The 20814-nt window shown below is 36.3% G+C and overlaps 5 protein-coding genes and 1 non-coding gene across 9 annotated transcripts; 3 read left to right on the top strand and 3 right to left on the bottom strand.

Moving 5' to 3' along the window:
• The first annotated feature begins 1220 nt into the window (after positions 1–1220).
• LOC102631385 (O-fucosyltransferase 20) lies at positions 1221–4601 on the top strand. 3 transcript variants are annotated; one of them, XM_025101054.2, is made up of 7 exons: positions 1221–2023; positions 2126–2294; positions 2831–2920; positions 3155–3432; positions 3527–3666; positions 3737–3785; positions 3924–4106. In XM_025101054.2, the coding sequence occupies exons 1-7, from the start codon at positions 1365–1367 to the stop codon at positions 3958–3960; spliced, it is 1422 nt and encodes a 473-aa protein (XP_024956822.1). In that variant the 5' UTR covers positions 1221–1364; the 3' UTR covers positions 3961–4106. The 3 variants fall into 3 exon arrangements, 2 of the variants coding, with proteins under 2 accessions (XP_024956822.1, XP_006482836.1); XR_371116.4 differs by adding an exon at positions 4361–4601 and having other exon boundaries at positions 1235–2023; positions 3527–3785; positions 3924–4309; XM_006482773.4 differs by having other exon boundaries at positions 1235–2023; positions 3527–3785; positions 3924–4601.
• A 405-nt stretch (positions 4602–5006) lies between these two features.
• LOC102607259 (S-adenosyl-L-methionine-dependent uroporphyrinogen III methyltransferase, chloroplastic) lies at positions 5007–8142 on the bottom strand. Of its 2 annotated transcripts, XR_003066355.2 has the most exons (6): positions 7321–8142; positions 6871–6948; positions 6681–6750; positions 6274–6551; positions 5476–5916; positions 5007–5213 (listed from the first exon to the last, which is right to left on the bottom strand). XR_003066355.2 is itself a non-coding variant. In XM_006482776.3 (5 exons), exons 1-5 carry the CDS (start codon positions 7885–7887, stop codon positions 5767–5769), a joined length of 1143 nt encoding a protein of 380 aa, XP_006482839.1. In that variant the 5' UTR covers positions 7888–8142; the 3' UTR covers positions 5294–5766. The 2 variants fall into 2 exon arrangements, 1 of the variants encoding a protein (XP_006482839.1); XM_006482776.3 differs by lacking the exon at positions 5007–5213 and having other exon boundaries at positions 5294–5916.
• A 1841-nt stretch (positions 8143–9983) lies between these two features.
• TRNAV-UAC (transfer RNA valine (anticodon UAC)) lies at positions 9984–10056 on the top strand. Its single transcript has one exon. It is a non-coding gene; the product is annotated as a tRNA-Val (tRNA).
• Positions 10057–11431: 1375 nt separating this feature from the next.
• Positions 11432–12756, top strand: LOC102607556 (thioredoxin-like protein Clot). The gene is made up of 2 exons (XM_006482777.3): positions 11432–11732; positions 12309–12756. Exons 1-2 carry the CDS (start codon positions 11588–11590, stop codon positions 12560–12562), a joined length of 399 nt encoding a protein of 132 aa, XP_006482840.1. The 5' UTR covers positions 11432–11587; the 3' UTR covers positions 12563–12756.
• A 5-nt stretch (positions 12757–12761) lies between these two features.
• Positions 12762–17528, bottom strand: LOC102607852 (sister chromatid cohesion 1 protein 3). The gene is made up of 12 exons (XM_006482778.4): positions 17081–17528; positions 16303–16608; positions 16156–16205; positions 15948–16015; positions 15254–15846; positions 15029–15137; positions 14712–14848; positions 14113–14615; positions 13815–13854; positions 13654–13699; positions 13428–13560; positions 12762–13303 (listed from the first exon to the last, which is right to left on the bottom strand). The coding sequence occupies exons 1-12, from the start codon at positions 17202–17204 to the stop codon at positions 13205–13207; spliced, it is 2208 nt and encodes a 735-aa protein (XP_006482841.1). The 5' UTR covers positions 17205–17528; the 3' UTR covers positions 12762–13204.
• A 515-nt stretch (positions 17529–18043) lies between these two features.
• Positions 18044–20013, bottom strand: LOC102608147 (30S ribosomal protein 2, chloroplastic). The gene is made up of 4 exons (XM_006482779.3): positions 19622–20013; positions 18934–19035; positions 18537–18836; positions 18044–18397 (listed from the first exon to the last, which is right to left on the bottom strand). The coding sequence occupies exons 1-4, from the start codon at positions 19955–19957 to the stop codon at positions 18359–18361; spliced, it is 777 nt and encodes a 258-aa protein (XP_006482842.1). The 5' UTR covers positions 19958–20013; the 3' UTR covers positions 18044–18358.
• Positions 20014–20814: the final 801 nt, after the last annotated feature.

Raw genomic sequence — 20814 nt, 5'->3', positions numbered from 1 at the left:
TTTTCTTACAACTATTTAGATGCATTTTCTAACAAATTTATGATATTGACATCTTTATATGGGCATATTTTGATAAATGTTTTACTCTAAAGACAAGTAGATTGTAATGTAATAATCACTTATTTATATGAACTCTTCTTTCTTTAAGAAGAAAAACTGAAAAAGACGTATGATTTTTTTTAACTTAATATGGTATTATTGACTTTACATTTGTTTTTAACTACAGTTAATCAATAATGTTTGGCAAGTTTTAAAAAAAAATCTTTAAACTTAATGTAAATGGGATATCACGTCATTTGTTGAATAAATTAAATCTTATGAGTAATTGAGTTTTTTTTTTAAATTTAAATAATTAATAAAGTAATTAGACTATCCTGATAAATTAATATTGTATGTTAGATGATTACACATGTCTTTAAAATAATCCAAATGAAATTACCCTTCTAATAATCTCCAGTAATAATAATAAAAAAATTTAATCTAAATTCAACAAAATTTCATTCCATTGAAGGCTTTAAGCCGAACTTTCCCAAAGCAAATATTCCAGCTAGCACGAGAATATTCCAGCACAATAAGAATTTGACTTTCAAATTAATTTTCCTGATCTCTTACTTACAATGAAAGGGGCATAATTGTCATCGTAAATCCAAAAATCAAAATCATAATAAACTATGATCCTTCCTCGCAGTTTGGACAAGTCAAGCATCCACTAGCATTAAACTATTAAATCCCCGCTTTGATATAACCAGCACGTTTTATTGTTCCTAATCAACAGAAAATTAGCAATGTGCCTCTTAGTGCCAACGGTGAACTTCTACCCCTACAGTCATCTTCGTTGATTTAAACACTTTCAATTAAGTACCAGCTATGAATGTGTGGAGTTATTTATAAATTTTTTTTTCTTACGAAATATAAGTGAAGCAGTGAGTAAATATTATTTATTTAGGTATGTTTTTTTTATAAAATTTAATATAATAATATAAATTTTAATTATATATTTGATTATAAATATTAATATAATAATTTATTATTCTAACAATTATAAATAACTGTATAATATAATACAATATAATATTACGTATAATCAGTATTCATGAAAAAAAAAAAATCAACAGAAAATTCAAAACCAGCTGAGCTGATGACTTCCATCTCGTCTTTTTAAGAACGCGTACACACCCATTAGACTTCGCGTTCCCGCCGCCCACCCCCTCATTTCCTCTGTCCAAAGACACGTTTTTTTTTTTTTTTTCCTCCCCCTTCTTTTCTCAACAACAAAACCCGCCGTTAAACGCTGAGTAAAGAGCGAAAGCGTTTTTATTTGAAGAACAACAAAAAGAAAAGAGTTCATTAGCTAGCTTTGTGCAATGGCAAAACTAAAGAAGCAGCTCTCTTACATTTCAGTTCCTTCTCAGATAATAAACTCTTTATCATCTTCTTCACTTCAATCGCTTCTTGTTTCTCCCAAAAAACCTTCAAAAAGCAGCTTCAGCAGGAAGTTCTTTTCATTTAACTCTTACAAGAACCCAAGGTTTTGGTTCTTGGCTCTCTTTCTTGTTGGCCTTTTTGGGATGTTAAAGCTTGGCTTTAATCTTGATCCTCCGATCCCTTTCTCGCCATATCCCTGCTTCACAACAAGCCCACAGGATTCATTTGCTTCAAACGAGAAATCCCATGCGAGTTTCGCTTCAAACGAGCAACAAAATGGTCAAAAAGATGAGATTTTGAAGGGGTTTAATGAATCACAAGCTTTGGTCTCAAAAGGCTTTGAAGATTCAGAGGAGAGTGAGTTTTGGAAGCAACCGGATGGAATGGGATATAGGCCCTGCCTGCATTTCAGCCGTGAGTATAGAAAGTATAGTGATGCGATTGTGAAAGATAGGAGAAAGTATTTATTGGTGGTGGTCTCGGGTGGAATGAATCAGCAGAGGAATCAGATTGTTGATGCTGTCGTCATTGCTAGGATTCTTGGTGCTGCTCTTGTTGTTCCCATTTTGCAAGTCAATGTCATTTGGGGTGATGAAAGGTAAACAAATTGCCACCCTAGCATTAGCTCAATCCTCATTATTTACGTCCACTAAACATGATGTTTAATGTTTTTTTTTCCCCATTTGATTGATGGTTGCAGTGAATTTTCTGATATATTTGATTTGGAGCACTTCAAGAGCGTCCTTGCAAATGATGTGAGGATAGTTTCTTCATTGCCATCAACACATATAATGACTAGGCCAGTGGAGGAGAAGAGGACTCCACTTCATGTATCCCCTCAATGGATTCGTGCTCGTTATCTTAGGAGGGTAAGATTTGTTTGTCATTTTGCTATTTGAACGTATGCATTGTTCAATTTCTCTTCCAAATTTGTTTACTAGAAGAGCTTGACTTAGTAGTAAAGGGATAACTTTTTCCTTCTTTCAATAGAATTTATTGATGGCCTGCAAATTGCAGTAGGTTTTACAAAGTCCTAACATTGTCATTGGCCTGATAATTTTTCAGTTGTACCCTAAGCTCAAGAACCCGTCAACAGTGATTTAATGGCTTCAATCTCATACAAGTTAGACAATTAGGCTGTTGGGCACAATGTTTGTTTCAATTGAATATGTTCTCAGCAACTAAGGACACTTTCTTATTTACAAGTCTTGTGAACAATTGTAGTGTTGCAGCTGTTCTAAACAAACCAATTTTCAATGTCTTCATTTCTTGAATCATGTTTGTTTTATTTATAGGATTTTGGACCATTCTGTTGGTTAATAATTAATGTCTTTAAGTGGATGCCAGTGGACTCAGTGGATCTGATATGTGAATTCTCTTTTTTTTGTTTTTGTTTTTTTGGCAGTTGAACAGAGAAGGGGTTCTACTTTTACGCGGTCTAGATTCAAGGCTCTCTAAAGATCTCCCTTCTGATCTTCAGAAGCTTCGCTGCAAGGTATCCTAGAATCATTTTTCCATTTGTCTTCTATTTTCGTGTGGAAACTTGCACCATTTGCTACAGATTCAAATCATCTATGCTGCTTACTGATTCATATTTTGGATTGTCAATCTATTTGATTTGTAGCATTACATCCTGTTTGTGGTTAATATAGTCAGCTCATTGTTCTTCCAAAATCTGTCTGAGGTTCCTAATTTTTCAGCTTTTAACTTCTTCTTCGTTTGGATTCAGGTGGCTTTTCATGCATTGAGGTTTGCCCCACCAATTTTGCAACTTGGTAACAAGCTTGCTGAGAGGATGCGAAGCAAAGGACCCTACCTTTCTCTTCATTTAAGAATGGAGAAGGACGTATGGGTGAGGACTGGCTGTCTTCCTGGTCCCGAGTATGACGAGATGATCAGCAATGAGAGGAAACAAAGGCCAGAGCTTCTAACTGCCAGGTCAAATATGACTTATCATGAGCGAAAGCTTGCTGGTCTCTGCCCCTTGAACGCCGTGGAGGTGACTAGGTGAGAACTTACTTTTGGAATATGCATATGTGATATTTCATATCTATGAATTTGATGGCTGAATTCTGAATTGTGCTTTGTAATATAATTTCAGGTTGCTTAAGGCCCTTGGAGCTCCAAAGATTGCAAGAATATACTGGGCGGGAGGGGAACCATTGGGTGGAAAAGAGGCCCTACTGCCACTAATCACAGAGTTTCCCCATTTATACAATAAAGAAGATCTTGCCTTGCCTGGTGAGCTAGAACCATTTGCAAACAAAGCTTCACTTATGGCTGCTATTGACTATATTGTTTCCGAAAACAGTGACATTTTCATGCCTTCTCATGGAGGAAATATGGGCCATGCGATTCAGGTAAAGTCATTGTTACTACTTGGGTATTATCAATGCTCCTAATTTTATTTAGCAATTGTACTGTAGTAGATTATAATTTTTGTATAATTTCTACCTAATTAGCTGTTTCAGTAAACTAATATCTTATTGTTGATACAGGGACACAGGGCGTATGCAGGGCACAAGAAGTATATAACCCCAAACAAAAGACAAATGCTTCATTATTTCCTAAACTCTTCCCTCCCTGAAGCAGAGTTCAACAGAATCATAAAGGAGTTGCACAGTGAATCCTTGGGGCAACCTGAACTCAGGACTAGCAAAGCTGGAAGAGATGTTACCAAGTATCCTGTCCCTGAGTGTATGTGCAATGATTCACATGCACATTCCTCGTGATCTGATTTTGAAGTCTTCTGACATGGTGATCACACTGTGCTAATTATATACTTTGCTGCCAAAAGTTGAAACTTTTTGGCAAATACCTTGGATTTGAGCCCGTCTGGAAACTACAAAGCAATGGATTTCAGGGCGATGAAGATTCTTTCCATGTCTGGAAACTACAAAGCAATGGATTTCAGGGCAATGAAGATTCTTTCCAGCAGCATTTTTTTAAGAAAATCAGGGCAAGCAATGACCTTTTTGCAAGTATATATAGAAATTTATGTGTGCATATAAATTCCACAGGATACCATATTCTTTAATTCTTTATATAGGATTATTTTTTTTCCCTCTTTTCCTTTTGCAGTTCAGATTAGTTCCTCTATTCATTCCTTGTATCATACCTATGTACCACAGATTCACCGGCATATAATATTATAAAATGCAATTGTTATTTGATGATATTGCTCTCCCCCGACCCAGAACCATTTCAGTTGTGTTTTATTGTCATTCTGTCAATTTGTCATTTGTTTTTGTAATTCTACTTTGGTTTTGTGGATCTCGCAGCAGCATGGAGGCAAATTGGCAAACATCTTAATCAAAAACTGGAATGTGTGGGTAACTGATAAAGAGCCAACACTTTCAAGAAAGGGAAGGTCCTGCTTGTTTTCTTTGCCAACAATTAACTTCCATCTCCAGCCTGTCACCAGCTCCACGTTTGGTTTGCTTTCAATTCGTTCAAACAATCAAACGAGCCAACATGTTTTGCCGCTGCCTTTAGTGAAAAAGGCATTTTAACCGTGTTTGGGAAGATGATGGCAATGGCATTTGGTAATTTTTAGTACAGAAACTAATAAATCTGCTGTGTGATGGAAATTAGGCACTGATATATTTTTAGTTACCCCAAAAAATAATTAATAAAAAAAATGCGACTTGTAAACAGCGTACAAATGTCAGTTATTTAACTTGTACGCATCTTCCAAATCACTTGCTTCTGTCACCCGCACTCATCATCCACTTGCTTATGTAGACAAGCATGATTGCACATATCTGCAGGTCACTGATAAGCAAGACCTGCCATACGCAAGTAAAACAATTTTACTACTGATGCAAAACAATCTTATTGGATAAATTAAAATCAATTTTACTACAGATGCAAAACAATTTTGTTGGATAAATTAAAATCATAACATTACAAATTTTTGTAAAGAGTTACATTGATAAGCTTCCTTTAAGAATCAGGCTTGTGAAGAAAAATTTTCTAACTCAATGTTGAGAATGTATCATCCCCAGCTCAAACCAACCCAACACAGAAGATTGGATAACGGGGCTTTACCTTTTAGCTTTTCATTAGTAGGGATAAAAGGAAAGCTCCCCGTTCTGTTATTCTCTAGGAATGAAATATTCAAAACTGAATTAGGACTTTCAGTACGAAAGTCGATTAATCTGTAAGACTAAACAAGAATCTTGTATCTCTGCTGTAGCACAGCTTGTCCCTGACTTAACACCGGCATGGCAGCTGTAATTAGCTTTACCACAAAATTGACTTGTTAGACAGGTATTTGCACATTGGAACTGATTGAAAACCATACTCAGACAGCAGTAACTTTCTGAGTTCCTCAAATGTCTATTTAGCCTCGGCCAAACAGGGTGCTTCTTTAGAGGAAATCGGCCAAAATGGTGAAAGAGAAACGACCTTCCCAATGATGATCAAAGTTGGAGATACCAGTTCTTCCACTCCAATTTTATCAGCAAGATCCTTCAGTTCTGAAAAAACCTGCACAATTACAGATGGAAGTAAAATTAGTGCCATCAACAACACCAGAAAGTCATATGTGAAACCTTATATTACTTTTATATCCATCTTCAATGGTACTTCCTGAATGCATTATGTCTACTCATATGCCATGTTTTAGTGATGTTTACAATGTAGAAACAGCAGGTGTGTAAAAGCTACTCAATAGATGGAAAGCTGAGCACAATCTAGCCCAGGGTGCATAAACTACTAACGTAAATAAGACTCCTATCTAGACGTGCACATAAATAGACATAATAGATTGAAACAAGCAGAGGGACATTCATAAACATAAATGCAAACCCACGCGAGAGCTGGCAAACTGAGGATCATGCTTACAATGCGTTGTTGAGGTGTCGTTCCTCTCTCAATTGCAGCTGCCGGGGTATGTGGTGGGAGACCATGATGCATTAACTTCAGGGCAAGAGAAGGGAGAGTTGATAAGCCCATATAAACAACCAAGGTTGAATCAGGGTCAGCTGCATTTTCAGCTACAAATAGAGGATCCGTTCCACCTTTTCTAGAGTGCCCTGTGAGAAATCTAACACTATTTGCAACACCCCGATGAGTTAATGGAATCCCCAGCTCTGCTGCTATCCCCGAGGCAGCAGTGATACCTGTGAAGCAACGAGTACAACAACCAAACTATTAAACCAGAAAAAAGAATTGATTTGGTTACGCTAGCAATGAAAAAAGAAAGAGGAATGCTGTTGGAATGGGAGAAACACCGATGGTGTGGGTTTTACCTGGGATAACCTTCACTTGAATCCCTTTCTGCTGCAGAAAATCCATCTCTTCTCCTCCCCTCCCAAATACCTAAATAAATCCAACTTACATATTTGAGAGGAAGTTCCTACTAATCACCACATGACATTGCACTCCTAAGCAGATTATATTAGAGTTCAATCATTTATAACACAGTAAACAGAAACTCACCAGTGGATCCCCTCCTTTAAGTCGCACAACAGTAGCTCCAACTTCAGCAAAACTCAGAAGCAGCTCGTGTATTTCCTCCTGCAAAAAACAGTTTTTTGGCTTCAATCAGAGGCATCAAACAGAAGAAGAACCAAAATCCTTTCGCCCACTCAAAAACCCAATTCACCCCTCAATCACTCAATTCCCAAAAGCTCCCATAAGCTGCAATCAATTAAGCGATTAGAAGAAAACAAAAACGCAAATGCCCAATCCACAGAAGAATGAAAAGACTTAAAATCTGGATAGAAATGAATCAACAACAGAAATAGAGCTAGAGAATCAATAGAAAAACGTAACCAGGCTCAATTCGGTTATGCACTACGTAAACAGAACATGAAACAAAATTTCTCAATGTTTTAAAATAAAATAAAAGAGAAAGAAAGCGAAAAAAAAGGGTAAGAAGTTAAAAACCTGGGTTCTGCTGTGATACCCAGCAGTCTTGCCAACATAGAGAAGCCTAGCATTAGGGGCAACCAAATCAAGAACATCATTTGAAACCAATCTGTCATACAGTAAAAGGTCAGCTTTCTGAATGACTTTCATGGCCTTTAAAGTCAAAAGATCGGGGTCTCCAGGTCCAGTGCCCACCAAGTAGACATTCCCTGGCCCACATTTCTCTGCACCAACACGGTCCTCTTCCCTCTTCTCCCTCAGCACCTGAAGCAGCTTCTTCAATTCTGGCAACTGCAATGCGATATCATTTCGTCTGGTGGAGTCTGCATCTAAAGAAACAGAAGGCGAGGTGGGTTCTGGTCGATTGTGCTGTAGACTACTGTAAACCCATTGGTCCCTTTGGTACCTTTCGAATGAGTGCTTCTCCGTAAACGGTGAAGAAGAAGAAGAAGAAGAAGTGTCGCTGAAGTGTAAAGAACAAATAAAAGATTTTGGATTAATGGGATTGAATTGTTTGATGCTATTGCAAGCTGAAGACAGAGGAGACGAAGAAGAAGAAAAGGAGAGCCTGTAAAGAAGGGCCATATCTTTTTTCTTAAGTTTTTGAGTTTCGTGTTTGTGTTTGTGCTTTTACGAAGAACAGAATAGAGAGACCGAACGCGTCTAGTCTATATACACACACAAATTTCATATGAATACAATAAGCATATAACAATAGCAGTAACACAGAGATGACAGAAGAGCAAAGGAGAGTTTGTGTTTGATTTCGAGTTGTTTACTTTTTTTCGGGATGATGAGGAGGCAAACTGGCAATTGGCAAAAGGCAAAGGCCGCGCCGCCACAGCATACCATTACCAAAGTGTGTTTTGTTTTGTTTTGTTTTGTTTTTTTTTTTAATTATTATTATTATTTAAAATAATAATAATAATAATAATAAACTAACATAACTACGCTTTCGCCTTTTGGGGCCTGGAGGGGCCGGTACCCGTTCGTAGATACGTGACATACTTGTTGAATTTATGAATTCTTCATGTTCTCCCCCCCGTGTGTCCCTTTTGGAGAGTTTCGACTTTTATAGGTTGTGTAATCTCTTGTCTGTTTATTAATTGATTTAGAGTTATAACTATTTGCACCCCTCTATAATCCTTATAAAACCCCTCTCCTATTGTAATTACATTAAAGGGTAAAATAAATTTAGTTATACCATTATATTTCTCTTTTTAACTCTATACACCATACAACTTATATCAAGATCTTTTACAATTTTTATATTTGAGTCCACTTTAATTTACAAAACTTTCTAATAATAAGTTTTGTAAACTTATTTTTAATTTACAAAACTTTCTAAACTTATATTTAATTTTAAAAAAAATAATGGTTATTTGAGTCCACTTTAATTCTACTTAATTCGTACATGTATTTAATTTTTTTGAGTAAATATGTATGATTTAACAATTCAAAATTTATAAAAATAATATTTGTAATTAGAGTTATTTGGAAGAAACTGAATTGTCTTTCTTTTTGAATAAAAAAATTAAAAAAATCTAAAAGGATATTTTGGGAATTAAAGTAGATTTTGCTAGAAAAGGGGTTTGAAAAGAAAGTTGCAGGCTGCTAATAGTCCTACTCATTGATTTATTATTTATTCGAGTGAAAAAGTTGTTGTCAAATTGGAGGCCCAATCCCATTTTCGAGTTCCTGGGTTTTGTAATAGGCTAGGCCCATACGTTTTCTGCTAGCCCAATAATTGTTGTCCTTCGATTCGGATTTAAAACATGCGTATTTTTGGAAACCACCATTTTAAAATGCACCTGTTCCTTTATTTTTATTTTTTTTAAACGTTTTAAAATGGTATTTTTCACCATTGCTTGAACAAGTGACAAATTCAGGATTGAACAGTTTTACCATATATTATCATCCAATGTTATAATGACGTGGAGAGAGTCTCGCCCAAAGGCGAAACAATTAATGACGAAAAAAATCATGACATAAACAATTAATTAAACTCAAACCATGAGTACATTAACATGAAGTAAAGTAACTTTGAAGACTTAAGTAAGCAAGCATTCGAAGGCGAAAGAAATTAAGTTACTAGACATATTCTGAAAGAAATTATATTATACATGTAGTGATCTTGCTCTTTGCTGGATCATCATCATCATCATCATCATCCTGTGCAATAATACTATGCATGCACTACAAGCGAGAGAATTAAGTGTGGAGTAGTGGGAAAATCAGCCACTAGTCTTGGGAGCTCCTGATGATTTTTGATTTTGAATTTGATTTGCTTTTGAGTGTGTACGCCTCCGCGGATGAAGCCTCTTTCGCGACCAGGCCACCTCCATTATTTGACACTTTCAACGAGCCTGCGCCTGAACCAGATGAAGGCATGAAACAGCCCAAAAAGGCAGTGAGAAGAGCCGCTAATTAAGAGATTCAGAATCAAATCAAATGCTTTTCAGAAATCGGAACCCAACTTTTCAATTGATGAGATTTTAGTGAACTAACGGTCCTGTGTATGGTAGACTTTCTTTTATTATGTAAATATACATGGTGGGGGTTGATGGCTTTCGTTATCAGCTAGCTAGTTGTCGTCAGTCCATACTTTGATCGTTTAATTATATGCTCCTTTTCTATTATTTTTATGTTTTTAAGTAATCTAGTCAAATACAAGCCGCAAGGTTGCTGTGGTGTAGTGGTTATCACGTTAGTCTTACACACTAAAGGTCCCCAGTTCGATCCTGGGCAGCAACAGAGGTTCAATTTTTCAATTTATTTTTGTATTTTGTAATTGAGAACTTATACATAGAATTATGTATTAAAGATGAAAGATTACATAAATGGTACAACAATAGAATACAATATACACTCGATCATCATCATGATACATTTTGACATGAGAATGAGATCAGCTTAAGTAACGATGCCACGCCATTTTTTTCACTCCCTTGCTTGATTATGGGTTGGGCTCAATATTTGTTTGGGCTGAACCAAATCAATGCAGTGGTATGTATCTTCTGGCCATTTCAATTCAGACAGTATGCTACCACCACAACTACGGCTACAAGCGAGACATGTTCATGTTAGAATTGACAGGGAAGTAAGAAACTAGGATTGGAGGTTTGTTACTAGATCTAGATGATTTGCCCTTAGGCTTCTTCTGATCAACTGATGAAGAACCCTTCACTTCCGCTTTCACATTTGGGCTGGCTTTTGCATCATTGGAAACTCGTCCTCCCATAAAACAGTTGGAAAAGAAACCCATCATTATTTATACGTACAATAAATTATTAATCTTAACTATTCTCTTCTCTTCTCTTTTCTTGTGCTTCAATTAATTACCTACAGAAAATTAAATTTGATGAGAAGAAGAAGAAGAAGAAGAAGAAGAAGAAGATTGATATATCATGCGATTGAAGATGGATGGATGGATGGATGGATGGATGGACTCTCTTAAGATATATAAAGCGAAAGATAAAAGAGAAATGGATGTAGAGAGCAAGTCTAGTCAATGAACTTGCCGAGCGAGGAAAAGACTTAGACATAACGAGTACTGGAGAAGCTTTTACGTGTCTACTTCAAAATTTGATAATATATCTTATCTCCTTTCCTGTACATAGTCATAGACAACATTATTAATTATTAATTCTACAGTCCAAAGTCCAAAAGCCGATGGAAGAGTAAAGAACACGAGTCAAATGAACTTGCTGAGCAAGGAAGGAAAAGAATTGGTGGATCAACGAAATTAAACGTGTATTAAATATTATTGTCACAGCACCCACCCTGCCGCCCATTGGCCACTGCCATCGTATTCATGGAAATTAATTGAAATGAATCATTTTCTTGGGGAAAGCATCTTTTTCTCGGCAGTAGCACTTGGTGGAAATGTCTCACCGTTCTATCTCGTAAAAATAACAAAATATAACAAATTATAAATTGTAATTCTCTCTTCTGAATAAATTAATTAATTATCAATAAATAAATAAAATATTAATTTTTATTAATAAACTACTATTAAAAAACATACAATAAAAAAAATTTAAAAGAGTAATTTCACCATAAACGAGGCAGCCGCATGAACATAGCAAATTAGCAATCGAGTTTCGATTCGTCTCGGGGGCATTTAAGGAATTGAACAGAAATGGATGGAATTACGCGTTCTGCGTACGCTAGAACCTAGAATCGAATTTTTCGAGCTTTTATAGTTTTATCATAGTCTTACTGCCGTAGATCATTTCAAATTCCATCTTAGAAATCGAAAGGAGGCCAGGCCAGCCAAATCCAAATGCCGCTCAACTTGTCGGACGCAACAGTCTCAAGCTTCGACAATGTCTTTGACAAGTTTAAATCGGAGGCGCCCAAAAATAAAGCCAATTTCATTCTTTTTCTCGCGGACAAAGATCCCTCTACTTCTCTCAGCTGGTGCCCTGGTACTTCCTTTCTGAATTTTTCTTTTCAATTTTTTTCCTTATTTTTTCTTCATGTTTAGGGCGTTTCATTTTTGCCTTTTTTAAAATAATCCGACTGCTGTAAGTGTGAGTATGTAATTATACTCTTTATATATATATATATATAATTTCTATTTCCCTGTGTTTTCAATCAAATATGATTAATTATACATTCCTTGTATTGATTAGTAGTAAGTAAGGTGTTGTTAGGAGATTCATGAACTATGGATACGGTGTGGTTAATGCTCGCAGAAGCGAAAGTACTTCTGTAAATTCATTCGTAGTGAACACAATAATACCAGAAGGGAGGGAAAAAAAAAACCCTAATTTTTTCTATTGGAACTTTAAGTAATTTGGATTTATAGTTCGATTGGAATCAACTTTGAGAGTGTACCTTCTTCAACACTTACCCACCGTTGGTCTGTCTCTAGTGAAGCGAAGGAGTTTTTAAAAATAATCGTCTCTTCTACTTTTGATATTTGATATTGCAAAAAGCCACTTGGTGGTGGAAAAAAAAAACCAACCATAATTTGTTTTTGTCCCTGTGCACTGTTTTAGATTGCGTGAGAGCTGAACCTGTAATCTACAAAACCCTGGAAGCTTCACCAGATGACATCGCACTGCTGCAGGCTTATGTTGGGGATAGACCAACATGGAGGAATCCTCAGCACCCATTCAGGGTTAATTCAAGGTTCAAACTGACGGGAGTTCCGACACTCTTCCGCTGGGAAAATGACATAGTCAGCGGCCGTCTTGAAGACCATGAAGCCCATCTCGAGCACAAAATCAAAGCCCTTCTTTCTGCCGATTAAGTTCTGATGGTTTCCCATTTGTAGGATGCACAAGAATCCTATATGGTTGGTTTCAATCTATCTTGGCATTTTTGCTGGTTTTATATGCATGTTACTAATGCTGGCTAGCGACGTTGCCCTTCAGTGGCCAATGAAATAAAGTGTCTACTGATGACATTGCATTTTACAATTATAAATCTCAACTGTTAAGCATATCAGCCCTGTTCCTGAAGAGATTTTGATTCTTGGTTGATACATGAAAAAGCACAACGAGAGATTACATGGTACTGAATACTGTTGTTGACTGTAAAGTTTGGCTGTTTGGATATGCACGTATTAATTTCAGAACTGTGAATCTTAAAAATCTCCCAAAGTCAACTCCAAAACTAATCATTTTATTGGTAAAATATGAGACAAACCAATGAGCCAACATAATTACAGTAACCCATATCCATACAGCTGATTAGATTAAATTAGCATCCAACTTTAGCATCTGCGTAAGCGATTTGAGACTACCTATCTTTACAAAATCTACAAAATTTTCCCCTCCGCCTTCTCTGAACTATAATTTAGCAGAACATAAAGCAGCTTTATTAACATCAAAATTTTCCTTTCCTCCACTTCCTTCAAAATTTACCGAAAGCTGATTTCTATGTAGTAGCCTCATATATCGGTCTTCGACAGTTTAGGAGTCAACTTCAAAGTAATATCACCATAAGGCTGTTCTTGTTCCACATCAAGAAGTCCATAACTCTTCAAAACCTGTAGTTGACCAGGAAATCATAGGTGTGCTCAACAATACTATTTAAAAAGAAAACTTTTAACTTCAATGTAGCAAATAATGGTTCAATCCATACACATGCTTAAGAGAGTTTATAATACTTACCAATGTCTCAAAGAACATTCGTGCACATAACTTCCTTGTTTTCCCTTGTAAGATCTTGTTCAAACTGAGATCAGTGGAGCCTTCAGAGGATGGGGTAATAGGAGATTGTCTTTGAAGATACTGTGCCACAGCCCTGCATAATAATGACAAAATAGATTAACTTCCAACAAAAGGTAAGTTGTCCTCCGGAATCAAAGTTTCTTATTTTCAAAATAAATGGCATTACCGAGTTCTCACAGACAACGACTCAACTCCTTGATGTGCTTGGGATCCTGCCATTAACAACTGTGTTATTTATCTACAATACACAAAACCAAACATAGGCATCTAATAATTTCTGCATTTTTTCAACATCATTGAAGAAACCAAGAAAATCAAACTGCTTACCCGTTGATGTATTGTTATCTGCTTCCAGAAAAGAAAGATCCTATGGCATTACAGTTCAGTGTCAGTTGAATAATTAATTAGCCAAGGTCCTATACCTAATTTAGCAGCAATGGGATGAGATGATGCAAGCCATCAAACCTAATATCATATTCATCACATATCAAAGCAGACAGAACCATGATTTTTAACTGCTAATAGCAGAATGCATTTAATAGTTGAAAAAAGGAAGAGACACCTGTATATCATCAAGTAAGAATCTGCTCAGAACCAGCGGTTTAATAAACACACAAGTACTTACGTCAGCTTCTGCAGAATTTATCAACTCAGGAATATCTGACAGCCCGGAGGTCTCAAGACTTAACCACTCCTCTGAAAGAACCCTTGGTGTTTCAAGCTCAGATCCATGAGTTCCGGTTGGCATCGACTCAGATTCAAAACTTTTAGTTGAGGAATGAGTCTGGTCATCTCTTGTAAAGGGAGAATGCACAACTGTAGCTGGAGAAGGCATAAATTCAGGCAAATAATCATTGCCAATATTGCTATCATCATGTCTTAGTTGTCCGATTTCCATTTCAATTTCAGGCACTGAAGCATGAGACTCTGAAACCCTAGGTTCTTGGATATCTTCAGCTGCATGAGGAGACTTGGCAGCACTTGGTTCTGGAATAGCTTCAGTCTCAGGAGCAGGAGAATCTACAATCATAGGCTCTGAGTTTCCTTCCTCCATGGCTGTAGCAACCAAATGGGGTTTGGCAGAGATGTAATTCTTTTTGAAAATATTACAGATATCCACACATGACCCTGCAGATAATCAGACATCATATTTTCCATAAATCCAAATTCTTTAACCTGGAAGAAAGCAGATATAGAAAAATGCAGAAGGAAAGATTTACTCACCAGTTAGTAAAGGCTCATGAAAAACCTGTTCTTTTCTTACCATGTTATTCAATTTCCACACCCCTAAATTATTGATCGGCACATTTCTCTTCTTCCTTAATAAATCACTAGAATCTTCAAGTGCCTTTTTCATAAATCTGTCCACAACCTTACATCATTAAGTGGTGCTAAAAGAAGAACAGAGAATGATAATACCAACATGAACTATATGATCAATCTTACTTATTAGGCAACACCAAGAACTTATCAAGACGAATTAAGGGTACTAAAAGAACAGACGATGATAATATCAACATGAACTATACAATTAATCTTACTTATTAGGCAACACCAAGGACTTATCGAGACGGATTCTTTTCCGCGCTCTCTGGTTTTGTTGCTGTTCAGGAGGAGTTGACCGGATGACCAGTGCAGGAGACGAATAACCTGAAAAATCAAGACAAAAATTAAACAAGAGACATGAACCACAAACAAAACAAGATGACTGCTGATGACACATACACTTCATGCATAGATGAAATGGTAAGAAGAAAAACACTCACCACAGGAAACATGAGTATCAGAACCCCCTAGGACCTCGGGCGTAAAAGCAGAAGCTGGTGGTTCTGTATGTTGCTGAAACTGCAAGGGCTGCCCTCTGGAAGCTAATAGATCCTCCAAAGCTGGAGTTTGAATTTCTTTCTCATTCGAAAACTGGTGTGAAGATACAATTGGCTCTGTTATATCCTTTGCAACATCTAGAAACAATGGTGATAGATCTCCGGCACTAAAATCATGGTGAGTGTCACGCATAACTTCAACTTCTGGAAATTTTGGAGGAGAAGTGTGATCAGTGGACCTATGAAGAACTTCTGTCTGATTGCTCAGATCGGGTTCTTGAAAATTCACTGTTTCCCTAAGAACTTCTGTTTGATTGCTCGGACCAGGTTCTTGAAGCTCCACCGTTTCCCCGAGCACTTCTGTCTGATTACTTGGACCAGGTTCTTGGAGACCCTCACTATCAGTAGGTAGTTCTCCCTGATGACTTGCACCAGGATCTTGGATATCCTCAGTCACATTAAGCACTTCTGTCTGATTACTAGGACCAGGGTCCTGAATGCCCACATCAGCATCAGAGGGGGGTGCGCGGAGAATGCTGTAAACAACGGAACAATAGATGTCAAAGTGGTTCTGAAACTGGAATTAAATAGAAAAATGTAATTCGAAATATGACTTCAAAAGGCACTTGGGACATACTCCTGCATTTGCCTCACCCCTGAATCAGGAACGTCTTCAGGTGGGTGTGTTGAATCCATCATAATATCCTACACCAATTTAGGTTTCTATCAGCTAGGATGCAATCCCAATACCTCAAAATTCAAACAATAAATACACAAGATAAAGCAGCTTGCTATTTTTGTTTGGGGGGGGGGGGGGGGGGAGAGAGAGAGAGAGGGGGCTTAACCTCATCAAACGTTATGGCAACATAGACATCTCTGCCAACAGGAATTTGATCTGAAAACATATGCATGGTAAGCAATACATGTGTACCACCTAAGGTGAAAACAAACTAATATAAAAATACAAACAAATACTAAAATGAAAAACAGACCTGTAAGTGTGATGTCCTCCTGACTCCTGAGATGATTATCGTATTCATCATCAAAAGTGTGATCATCCAAATCCACAGAGTCAAGATTGAATTTTTGAGGCAAAGTGACAGTATGAGCAGGTGCATGTGTGGCATCCTCAGGCAAATTAACACTAACAGTAGAGAACGTTTTTCTTAAGCTAATCAAGAAAACATTACAGTCATGATACAGATAGTCGACTTTCTTTGAGTATATCCGAACCACGCCTAACAGGAGGTGCCCCGACATTCTCAATGCAATCGGGACATCAGGGCACATTATACGGTCTGAAACACACATTGGCACAAATGATCAGAAAATCAAGAAAAAATCCCCATGCCACCAAACGCATTGTTTGTTCCAATCAATTCTCTAGCATTTACCAAGCAATCAATAATGACATCGGTCAGAAGACCAGAACAACAAACAAAAAGAAAATACATATTATTAGAGTGAGTAACAAAACTAAAACCCTAGGCTAAAATTAAAGAGGGAGAGGAAGAGGCAAACAAAAAAATGAAATTTCATATTCATCACCAAAATAACATTTTCCCCCCACATTTACATGAAATGGAATTTACTCAAAAAGATTATCAAAGAACATAAGTAGACAAATAAAACGAGTCAATAACCTAAAGATTGAATCTTTCGTTCAAAAGAAAAAAAAAAAGAGAAAATCTGTAATGCCACAAGATTAGTTAGCAAGATAGAAAATTGATATAATTAAATCGAAAAAAAGAAGAAGGAAGAAACACGGACCGACAGTGGAGGGGATATTGGTGGAGGTGTAGTGAGACTTCTTGAGGCGGTGCTGAAGATGAGCGGCGCACCAGACGGTGCCCAGTGGGCCCTTTCGAGCTAGAAACGTTTGCGAATAAAACATCCTTTCTCTATTGTTTCGATCACGTTTACGATTACGATTACGATTACGATTTAAGAGACGGACTGCGTCTCGGTATCACTACTGGAGAGTCTTTTGTTTTAGGGTTTAATTTTTAATTTATGATTTTTCTTGAATTGGAGAGGATTGCATTTCTCCCTCAACTAAATGTAACGTTTGCCTTGGCGCGGGAAACCCAACAAAGGCGCCAATTCTGAGTGCAAATGAATTTTTTGCCTCTTCGCATTTATTAAAACCCCTTCACTGCTGACCTTATTTACGACTTCTGCCACCAGAGTCCCACAATTTCTGTCCACAGTTAGGGTCAGGCAAAGAAATTACCCCTTCGCCAATGGTTGAATTTTGCCCACAAACAACTGAAATAAGTAGATTTTATTTATTTAACCAACCCAATTAAAGAAAATTTAAATAAATTAGGCAACACAACAGTACAACCAGACTGAGGGTGGTATGATTGGGATTGCATTAGCTTCTTAAATAGTTAATTTTGACATAAATTTTGATAACTGTCAACTTTTCAAATGTTTTGAATACATGTTTGGTAACTTTAGGTTATTTTATAACCTCTTATTAAATAATTTATAGTTTACCATATTAATAAAAAAAAAAACGACACATGGTCAATAAAATGACTAAGATCGACAAATTATGTTATTTCAATTATAAACAAATTTTATTTAATAAATTAATATTTGAAAGTCAGTTGGCTTAATAATCACTTTTAGAATTGATTTACCAAACATATTTTGGGTGCCATATTGTCAAATAAGTGATTATTTGACACTTCAACGCAATTCCCAATATCAACTTCAAAAAAAAAATAAAAAAAATCTCAAACGTGATTGTCATTAAAGCCAAAATAGCATTAGAAATTCGCAAGGTACAAGAACAAAGGTTTGAGCTATTCAGAATATCAACCAAATGAAGTGAAGCCTGCAAACAAAGTGCTTGGCTCCACTTTGTTGAACTTGAACGCTTCACATCCCTCGACCGAGAACCAGTAAGCTCCTACATCATAACAATATAAAAAAGAGAACTACAATACTACTAATTCATGTGTTTTACATTTCAAATACAATGGTTGCAATAAGTAGAACACTCTCCAGAATCCTATAGATGCTGCCACGGGTCACATACTATGCCTTGTTTACACGAATTCGTTGCCCTTCCAGCAGCTGCAAGGTAAAACAAGTATCAAACAATGAACAATAAGAAACAAATCAAATTGCTTACATTGTAAACTATCAACTCCAATTTAAAATTTATTGATCCAAATAATCTGCTTTGTAAAAGCAAGGGCAGCAAACTACTTACAGAATTGTTAAGAGAAGAGATGGCAGCTTCAGCATCCTCTTCTGAAGAGAAGGTAACAAACCCAAAACCAGATGATTTTGATGTTCCTGGAACCCGCAAAACCTTTGCACTAAGAACCTGTCCCTTCTCAGAGAAACACTTTTTGAGCATTTCCGAGGTCACTGTCTTTGCAAGATTTCCTACATAAACTTTATACGGACTGTCCACAAAGTTAGAATCCTCTGCCTGGAGGAGGGACAAATCAACTTGCACCAAAGGTTTCTCTGTGATGTTTACTTTGATCTCACGTCCACCAATTTCCTGAAGAAAAGTGTTTCAACTGATCAATCATTCACCATCTAATGATCTGCATTTTCTTCCTACTTTTAACAACAAAATATCATATACTCAATCTTACAGTGCCGTTCAGTTTCTCAATCACTGCATTTGCATCCTCAACAGTTTTCATCATAACAAAGGCAAATCGGCGACTCCTTCCAGTGTACTTATCATAAATAACCTAGAAACAACAAAAGTTGAAAAGATGATTATCTCAGGTGTTTTAATACCCTTACATAACAAAACTACCATATCAACAAGCAAAGATATGCCCTTTTCTTACTCAGGCATGTCTCTCTAACTGGATTGTCAAAGATTCACTCTTTGTATCCGATAGCCTAAAGCTCAATGCTCAAGTTATGTAAGTCTGAAAATTCAATGCCTACAAACATCTCTAAACATATTAGTGAAATAATTACGAAAAATGAGCACTTTAGCTAAACTATCCCCATATTCATAAGATTTTTTACGCTCCCTCCAAATTAGTTAGACATTTGGTTTTCTCATAAGACATGACCATATTTCCAAACAAAAAGAAACAACTTTAATTATTTCAAACAATCAATCATACTAACAAATTCACTGTCAACTCCTCTGTCAATACGCAGAACATAACAACACAAGTGCCAAATTACACCATATCTTAAAAATCCTAAAATCAATATTTCTTGTGATAATTCTTAAACACACACACAGAGGATAATAAATTTTAAAAAAAAATAAAGCTTTTTAACACCAAAGCATCAGATAATAAGGGAAGACGAGACCTCAGCTTTCTCGACGGCGCCGTGTTCTTGAACAATCTTTGTAAGTTCATCATTATCAATATTTCTAGGAATGTTACCAATATAGACCCTCCTAGCAAACTCTGAAGACGTGTCAACCGATGATGATGATGATGATGTAGTTTCTTCAGCTACTGCAAAGAGTCTCGTAGTGGATTCTTCGGTGCTTGCTGTCTTGAGATTGTGCAAAGAATATGAGAGTTTTGGAAATCTGATTTGAAGAATTGGTTGTCTTGATTGAAATGTGAAGTGGGTTTTTGAAAAAATGAGATTTTGTTGAGACAGTATTAGAGATGATGATGATGATAATGAAGTCATTGCCGTTGATTTGAGTCGTTTGGCTGCGGGGCAAACAAGGAACAAGAACAATGATGTTTTATCGCTTTATCCAGTGAAGTGAAGGTGACGAGGGCTTTGGCTGTTAGTCACCCGCGGGTAATTGTATAGAAATAAAAAGACTACTTGAAAAAAAAAAAAGAATATTTTGAAAAGAAAAATTACCATTACATACGTTATGTAACTGCAATTTGCAAATGATTTGAATGAAAAATATTTATGGTCATAAAATCCTCATTTATTTCCGTATCAGTCTTCATACTAAAAATTACTATTAACTTGATTTCCTTCCAATTTTTAACACTTAAAAGGTGGATAAAAATTTAAGGAGTTCCTTTTTAAAAAAAAAAAACAAAACAGGAACAAAAACGGTGAAAGTGGTTCAATGCTCTCCTAATTGAATTTCCCTCTCTTTATTTCCTCTTTTAAAACTGTTTTCTTTTTTTGTTCTTTAAAAATTTCTCATAATTACTCCTGTTTTCGTTTTTTTGTTTACATTCAACTACTTCTTTTTACAAACAACAACAAAAACAAGTCACTGTAACCATTAACAATCTCTGTCCTTTGGTATGCTGTTTGTATTCTTTGTGCTGTTTTCTTTTGCTATTTTTCATATATTTGTGTTTAGTGTACTTGTTTGGTGGTCTAATTGTGACTTGTTTTTGTTACTTATGTGATTCTTAAGTTGAGTCTCTGCTGGAGGACACACACAGACACAAGCATTCTCTTGTCTCTCCAAGGTAAACGCTCTTATTTTCTTTTGATATGTAATTCTTTTCTTCTTTTTATCATGTTGTGTTTGTTTTGCATTGTCAACACAAATATAATTCCCTCTTCAT

Source organism: Citrus sinensis, chromosome 4 (genome assembly GCF_022201045.2).
Source record: "Citrus sinensis cultivar Valencia sweet orange chromosome 4, DVS_A1.0, whole genome shotgun sequence".
Taxonomy (NCBI): domain Eukaryota; kingdom Viridiplantae; phylum Streptophyta; class Magnoliopsida; order Sapindales; family Rutaceae; genus Citrus; species Citrus sinensis.
This window is presented reverse-complemented; position numbering and strand designations above follow the sequence as displayed.

Bases quoted from the DNA above. Each gene is read 5' to 3' on its own strand.
- LOC102607852 (XM_006482778.4), bottom strand. From the start codon at position 17,204: ATGTTTTATTCGCAAACGTTTCTAGCTCGAAAGGGCCCACTGGGCACC. The intron at 16,016-16,155 runs GTTAAGCCCCCT...AAATTGGTGTAG, and splicing joins TTGCCATAACGTTTGATGAG to GATATTATGATGGATTCAAC. The intron at 13,304-13,427 runs GTAAGTATTATA...GGTCAACTACAG, and splicing joins GAATGTTCTTTGAGACATTG to GTTTTGAAGAGTTATGGACT.
- LOC102607259 (XM_006482776.3), bottom strand. From the start codon at position 7,887: ATGGCCCTTCTTTACAGGCTCTCCTTTTCTTCTTCTTCGTCTCCTCTG. The intron at 6,949-7,320 runs GTTTTTAACTTC...TGTTTTTTGCAG, and splicing joins GGTATCACAGCAGAACCCAG to GAGGAAATACACGAGCTGCT. The intron at 6,751-6,870 runs GTGAGTTTCTGT...GGATTTATTTAG, and splicing joins TTAAAGGAGGGGATCCACTG to GTATTTGGGAGGGGAGGAGA.
- LOC102607556 (XM_006482777.3), top strand. From the start codon at position 11,588: ATGCCGCTCAACTTGTCGGACGCAACAGTCTCAAGCTTCGACAATGTC. The intron at 11,733-12,308 runs GTACTTCCTTTC...GCACTGTTTTAG, and splicing joins TTCTCTCAGCTGGTGCCCTG to ATTGCGTGAGAGCTGAACCT.
- LOC102608147 (XM_006482779.3), bottom strand. From the start codon at position 19,957: ATGACTTCATTATCATCATCATCATCTCTAATACTGTCTCAACAAAAT. The intron at 18,837-18,933 runs GTAAGATTGAGT...ACTTTTCTTCAG, and splicing joins TTGAGAAACTGAACGGCACT to GAAATTGGTGGACGTGAGAT. The intron at 18,398-18,536 runs GTAAGTAGTTTG...TTTACCTTGCAG, and splicing joins TCTCTTCTCTTAACAATTCT to CTGCTGGAAGGGCAACGAAT.
- LOC102631385 (XM_006482773.4), top strand. From the start codon at position 1,365: ATGGCAAAACTAAAGAAGCAGCTCTCTTACATTTCAGTTCCTTCTCAG. The intron at 2,024-2,125 runs GTAAACAAATTG...TGATGGTTGCAG, and splicing joins GTCATTTGGGGTGATGAAAG to TGAATTTTCTGATATATTTG. The intron at 2,295-2,830 runs GTAAGATTTGTT...TTTTTTTGGCAG, and splicing joins GTGCTCGTTATCTTAGGAGG to TTGAACAGAGAAGGGGTTCT.